We start from the raw sequence: 7478 nt of genomic DNA, 5'->3' as shown, positions 1-7478 counted from the left end.
TATATATATATATATATATTTTTTTTTTATTGTGTAGAAATATTATTTTAATGAGTAGAAAAGGAAAATAAAAGTTAGGATACTGGATGTATTGAAAAATTATATCTCGAAGTTCTTAAATGTACACTACAATTTATTTAATTTTAAGATGTATGTTATAATAAATTTATAAAAAATGATAACGTATTAGACTAATTACAATTGACTCAGATATTTATAAAATAATAATAAATATATATATCTAGGTTTTTTTTTTTTAATTTTTTTTTTAATAATTTTAGAATACTAAGTATTTTAACACACACACACATGGGGAGAGGGGAGAAGGTCTTAAAGAAACTAATAGTGGTGTATATTTAAAAGGGCCTAGATCTTGGCCCTTAATATCGTTAACAATGGTATCAAGGTTAATTACGTTTTAGCAATCTATGATTTAGGTCATTTTAATGTTACATGTTCATGGTTTGAAATTGTCAATTTACCCATCTAAAGTTGGCTTCATTATATTGTTACCAACTCATCATAATCATAGTTAACAACATAAAATTAAAAATTACATAAAAAATGAAGAGAAATCAAAGATGGACAAAGTTTAGCTAAAATTGGTAGTATCCTTAGGTTACAACCTTATTCAATAAAATAAATATTATTACATATTTTGAAAATTTAACCGTTGAATTGCATGTTCTTTACACTCTTAATAAACGTCAAATTTTATGTCAATCGAATATTATTTACTATATGATCTACAAGCTTATGTGGGGCCATAGAATTTGATAACCCGGCCCATTTTATACCAAGCCCAAGGCCTGCGCCGAGGAAGAAGAAATGTCTGAGGACGAATGAAGGAAGTCCAAAGTGCCAAAGAACATCGCCGAGGACGATCCTGTCCTCGGCCAATTCAAATCACAGAAGGGAAGATCGGCACACCATTAAAGGCAGCTTCCCAATGGGTCAGCCATGGAAGCATGGTGGAGAAGCAATTCAAGGAGAAGCTATCACCTCCGCATTAAATGCCCACAACTAAGGTCTTGGCCGCATTAATGAGGAAATGACCCCTGAACAGTGCTACCTTGATTGTTGCAACTCACAGGAGGTTTAGGAAGGTGGCTGATGGGACAAATACTTGAGTGGTGACTTGCATGATCAACAAATAAAGGGCCAGGATCAACTAGAAAGGGGAATATAATGTAAGAAATCCTCCAAGAAAAAGGGGGGGGGGTGAAAAAACAGAGAATACGGTAGCCATTTGTATCATCTATGAAACCTTAGTAACCAAGTACGGAAAAAACCATAAGAACAACCAACTCCTCAGAGGAGGGTCGAGGACAGAATTTCACACTTTTATCCATGTCCTTGTTAATCAACCCATTCATAACCATGCCTAGCTGTTGTATCCCTCACTAAGACCTAGTTCTTAAACCCATTTTCTATAAATTTATTGTATTGAGCTAATTGGGTATGAATTCACTCATCCAATAGTAGAAGTGCTCAAACCCAGTCCCTACAGCTTATATTTATTTATAAATTTGAACTACAAAAATTTGCAATTTAAACAATTTATTGATGACAGAGTTATTGATCTTTTATTTTCTAAAAATTTTACAAGCATAGAGGATATAAGAAGAAGATATAATCAAAATGTGGATTTGTCAAAAATTACATCCAATAAAAAAATATTGAGTAAAGTTGTAGTTTTATGTTACAACCAATTTTGTAGTTAGACTTTGTCTATCAAGGATCTAAAAAGGGCATTTGTAAACAATTGGAAAGTTGCGTATACTTTGACTTAAGAACACTATGATGGGATGAGCTTCTCCAAGCCAATTGATTAAGAGTGGGTTGGTTTCCTTTTCTCTCACTTCCTTGGCAACCAAATGCATTACACACTCAATCTCCTGTGAACTTTTCTCACATTTTCTATAAAAAACATAAATTAAACATGATTAATTTTTTGAGACATATTTTTAAAAAATAAATAAACTAAAGCTCCATCAATTGAGAATCAACCAAAAAAACATATTAAAAACACGAAAAAACCAATATCACACAATCAATAACATTTGACAATATTGTAAAGGGGGGGGACCCCCCCCCCCCCCCCCTCGTGCAAAACAAAAAAGACCATTAAAATCATACATTTGAACATGGAATCCAACACTAGCACAGAACAAATCACCCACATTGGCTACTTTATTCATACACAACACACCTTGTCAATTTGCATTGATCAACACCAAGCCCCTATTAATGTAAAAACGACTTGGTTATGCTTCCATAGTTGTCTCCATTGTTGTTGGCACAAGAACCATTTGCAACATTGACATTGTTGTTAGTGAAGTGAAGGATTAAAGCTCCGTTTGGTTTGCATTTGCGTTAGGAGCGTCTGCATCTAGCTCCTTTTTTTTTATTATTTTTTATTTTTTATTTTTTAAGGACTAGTGCCTCTTGCACTATTCATATGAACAGTATTTTTGTGCAAACAGGCAAATGAACAGTATTTTTTTTTGTGTGAATAGTAACCGTTATTTTTTTATTTTTTTTTTATTTTCAATTTTCAGCAAAATAAAGCGATATCCAAACCCATACTAAGGTTGTTATGAAGGTGACATAATTGTTGACGTGGACCAAATTAGCTCTTCATTTGAGTAAAACATTATTGTTGATGCCTAATTCATTGTTGGGAAGCTCAAAGCAGACCCTAAAGAAAGCGAATCTCGTTGTATGTGATTTCTCTATTTTGTATAAAGGAAAAAAATTATATATGGTACTTTAGGTTATCTCTCAAAATTTAGCCATGTAGTTATTCAACTAAAAAAAATACACTTTCGTTCTATAAGAAAAAAGTCATATGACAGAATTTTAAGAGAGAAACTTAAAAATTAACATCCAAATACTGCACCTAACTCTTACCTTTTATACAAAATACCCATTTTAGAAATTGACTTAATTGTTTTATTTTCATTTAAGTTTTTAATAGTAAAAGTAACAGGTGAGTAACAAGTGCATAACATAGTCAACTTTCCCCATATAATTGAAGTTATTAAAATAACTTCAATTATAGGATGATAACTGTAATTAGTCCATTATATTATTAGAAAAAAAAAAACACAAAAAGTAGAAGTATCTTGTAGTCATGGTCCATGGATACCTTCGTTGAATATGAACAGTAAAAGTAACTCTTCTAACACGCCGCAACAGCGCGTGACCTATCATCTCTCTTTCTCGACGAAGACCCTGACCACATCTCTGAGAGAGAGAGAGAGAGAGAGAGAGAGAGTAAGAGTGAGGAATGCAAAGCAAAAATCCAAATTTAACGAACATATTATTTTGATATTTCAACTTCCAACGCACCCCAAACGAAACCCAATCATTCTCTTCTTTTTTAATCTTCTTCTCTCTCTCAAAGAGTGCAAGCAAAAGAGAGAGAGAGAGAAAGAGAGAAAAGACTGTTTGTTTGTTTGGGTATCTATGCCTATGGCCGAGTTGACTCAGCCCGAGGTGTACTCTCCTCGTTCCCTTCAACTATGGCGTACACTTCTCAACTGGTTAGCTTTCTTCTTTCAGATCTTCGCTCAGATCCTCAGAGCTCTTGGCCATCAACCTTTACTCTCCTCCTCTTCTTCTTCTTCTTCAACTACTCATGCTTTCAAGCCCTTGCCGGTCGCTGAGCTCCCGGAGCAAGACTCTCCGGCCGCCGTCGAAATCCCCGCCTCCGCCACCGTCTCCGTCTCCGATTACGATCACAGCTCCGAGAAGCTCACGGTACGGTCTCGTTAAAATAAAGTTTCGATTTTTCTTTATTTTTTTCTTTTTTTTTGAAGATTTGAATTCGATCTGACTTTTCTACTTTCTTTTTTTTCATTGTCAACGACTTTATCGTAGGTTAGTTGCTAATTGGGAAAACATAGTAATTGATTGTTATGTTACTTAGAGAAGCGTTACGTTTTGTTTTAGATTAAGGTTAATGCTTGAATTCGTTTTGTTTAGTCATATGTAATGAGCTTTACTAGTTACTACTACTACTTATGCTCGAAATAAATGCAAACCCTTTTAGTTTAAGGTTGAGTTTTTAGTTGTGCTCGAGAACATGAAGAAAAGCCCAGTTGAATTGAGCATAAATTGTGGATTTTAGTTAGTTCAACGTTTAAAGTTTCTTGTCCTTGAATAAGGGACTTCGATTGAATCCCCGCATAGAAGTGTCTTGGCTTAATGGTATAGACTATAGAGTAATTATCATGGAGTGGATTAACAGATGTTAGAAGTTCAAATCTTGTCGTATTTATCGAAAAAAGAATTGGGTATGAATTAGATGTTAGTATCGATAGAGAAGTTGTTTGTGGGGAAGCAAAAGTTGAGCAAACCATGGATAGTATATTGATATGGCCCTAGTACTATTTGATTTGGTTGTATATGTCACTCTGTTTTGCCTTAGCTTTTGTCTAGTGTTTGAGCTGATCTTGCGGGAATGTTGTAAATTTTTCAGCATGAAATGGTAATGCTACTTCTCCTTAGAAATTCAAAGTCATTATCTACAAGGAAATATTCCAAACATATATACAAAGGGTTTCCCTGCTGTGTTTTTGAAAGGTAATTGATAGCTGTTCAAGCTGCTATGTCTGTTATGAGATACAGTCATATTTAGTTCCAAAGTTTAGGCTGGTTTTACTGTTCTTTGTACTTTAGTGGAAGTCCTATGTATTTGGAGTGCTTTTTGTTGTGTGTCTTTAGTAGAATTTGTCTGCTTGTATCTGTTGGTTTTTTGAGTTTTGAATAAAATCTTGTTTTCATAAAAAAGAAGATAGACGTAGTTGTATATGTCAATCAAGAGGTTGGGTGTTGGTGCAATGACAAGTGGCTTCCACCCAAAGTGGCATGTCACATGTTCAAGTCCAAGAATTAACCTCTTAAAAAAAATTGGGATCAAGTTGTCTACCAATCGCCTCTCTCAAACCCTACACAAGTGGAAGTTTTGCGTGTTGGGTATCACCTTTTGTTATACACGTCAATCTTAAGTCAGTGTAACTTTTTGTTAATGTTTTGCTACATAATAAATTTATTTGGTTTACCAACTTAAAAATCTCATTGTTGGATGTTTTCTTTGTGCTTAACATACACATCAAATTTCATGTGAATCAAATGTTGTTTAATATACAATCTATAAACTTATTTTTTCTTATGATTTAAAAAAAGAAAGAATATTTTCTAGATTAGATGGTTATCAAGATGTAATTTAATGATGGATTTGTCAAAATTCTCCTTCAATGAGTGGTGTAATAATAATAAGGGTTACACCAGGTGTGGAATGCTTCATTGAGTGGTGTAATAATAACAAGAGTGACACTAGGTGTACAATTTTGTTAAGAAAGTATAACTGTATAAGAACATGAGTGCAAATATGCCAACCTCAATTAGTTCAGCTAAGGCACTTCAATTGAGAAAAGAAATCTGTAACATTGATGTGCAAAGCATGTCAATACTTTTCTCTTCTTTGTTTCCCTTTTTACTATCATCTTTGTTTACAAATTTCATTTGGAGCTGCTCCCTTCCTGTATAGATTTAGCAACTGACAAATTCACCTACAGGTAGTTCTTGACTTGGACGAAACTCTAGTATGTGCATACGAGACATCCAGTTTGCCAGCTGTTGTTCGCAATCAAGCAACAGAAGGTGGGTTGAAGTGGTTCGAACTGGAGTGTGTGTCTTCAGACAAGGTGCTTTGCAAAAAATTCATTTTGCATGTAATTGATTATGTGGCAGTAATTCATTCGAAAATATATTCACTTGAGTATGTTGGGATTTGAAGGAATGTGAAGGAAAACCAAAGGTCAACTACGTTACAGTTTTTGAGCGCCCGGGATTGCATGAATTTTTAAAAGAACTGAGTGAATTTGCGAATCTTATACTGTTTACAGCTGGACTTGAAGGTTTGCCCATTAAATTTTTTTAGACTTCTGTCCCACTTGTATTTTTCCCTGTTGCTCTATGAAAATGATATCTTTATGAATGATACAGGTTATGCCAGACCACTTGTTGACAGAATAGATACAGAAAATCGATTTAGTCTCAGACTTTACCGGCCTTCAACAACTAGCACGTAAGTACTGCCTCCTTCCCTTGGTGATTTGCCCACCCATCCATGGCTGTGGCTGGTGACCCAGTTTGTTATTCATAGCCAGCAACAGGGAAACTTTCATATGAAATTTTTATTTTTCTTGTCTATTAGGGACTTTTTGCTGCTTTGAAAAGTTAATCAATGTTTCACACCAAAACCTGTGTCTTTGTTCTCCTTATGTTTCAGTTTCATTAGTCTGCTTTGGAGGTTGCTCTACCTTCATCTCTCTAAAAACATCATATAATTGACCATTTTTGTTATGGATGTAAATGGCTCAATATTTCCTATATCCTTTGGCATGTTAATTGGGTCATATTAAGTTCTTTGGAAACATCATGGAGTTGTATCAATTTTGTGGAATGGAAGGATTTATTCATTTCCTATGAGATGTTTGAACTCTTTGTATTTTTATGCTCCGAATTTTTGTTAGCTTAAATCCTCACTGATTTTATGTCAAGTATAGAGCTTCATGGTTAACGTGTGGTTCCATGAGTGCTGCTATTCACACTTTTCATATGACTTTACAATTGTTGAAGAAATGAACTCTCAAGAGGTCTGTTTAGCTGAATATAATTTGATTTAGTTTGGTAAAACCTTTGATTCTGCTAAATTACAGGGAGTATCGGGAGCATGTGAAGGATCTCTCCTGCATATCAAGGAATCCATGCCGAATTGTTATTGTCGATAACAATCCATTCAGTTTTTTGTTGCAACCATCAAATGGAATTCCATGCATTCCATTTTCTGCTGGGCAACCACATGACACACAGGTACAGATATTTGCATTTCATATCCCAGTATATCTTCACCAAGTAATTTCATCATTTACCCTCCACCTCTCAACCCTTTTTTTTTGTTTGTTTTTGTGTGTGTGTGTGTGTGTGTGTTTTCAGCTTCTGGATGTAATTCTTCCACTCCTCAAGCACCTCTCTCAGCAGAAAGATGTGAGACCTGCACTGTATGAAAGGTTCCATATGCCTGAATGGTTTCAAAAGCAAGGAATTCCTTCTTCCGGCTGATTTCATAGAACAAAGACTGTATGCATCAAAATCTGTTATTCTTCTTTGTATAATCCTCAACGGTTTGAACAAAAGCAGCATCTCATCGCCTGACTCAAATTTCTGTATAGCATCAATTTGTACACTGAAGGTGATGAAAACCCCTTCAAATTTTCATCCGCAGGTTTGAACTGTTGCACGTCATGATCACATAGGTACAGCATTTATGTATGTAGATTTGTCAAAACTCTGATTCTTATGTAACTTTATTTTTATGCTTGTGATCATCTTGATTGTTTACGTAACTTGTTGGAATTTTGTAAAATTGTTATCAATAATTTTTAGCATAAATGTTCCCTGCAGAA

The 7478-nt window shown here is 34.6% G+C and overlaps 1 protein-coding gene across 1 annotated transcript; it reads left to right on the top strand.

Annotated features, from left to right (window-relative positions):
- Positions 1 to 3220: 3220 nt before the first annotated feature.
- On the top strand, positions 3221 to 7478 carry LOC112011948 (uncharacterized). Its single transcript, XM_024044292.2, has 6 exons — positions 3221 to 3765; positions 5586 to 5714; positions 5807 to 5927; positions 6016 to 6097; positions 6732 to 6885; positions 7009 to 7478. The coding sequence occupies exons 1-6, from the start codon at positions 3472 to 3474 to the stop codon at positions 7132 to 7134; spliced, it is 906 nt and encodes a 301-aa protein (XP_023900060.1). The 5' UTR covers positions 3221 to 3471; the 3' UTR covers positions 7135 to 7478.

The sequence above is a fragment of the Quercus suber genome, unplaced genomic scaffold (genome assembly GCF_002906115.3).
Source record: "Quercus suber isolate HL8 unplaced genomic scaffold, Cork oak 2.0 scaffold_78, whole genome shotgun sequence".
NCBI classification, from domain to species: domain Eukaryota; kingdom Viridiplantae; phylum Streptophyta; class Magnoliopsida; order Fagales; family Fagaceae; genus Quercus; species Quercus suber.
The sequence above is the reverse complement of the archived record's forward strand: the minus strand, read 5'-3'. Positions and strand labels throughout refer to the sequence as shown.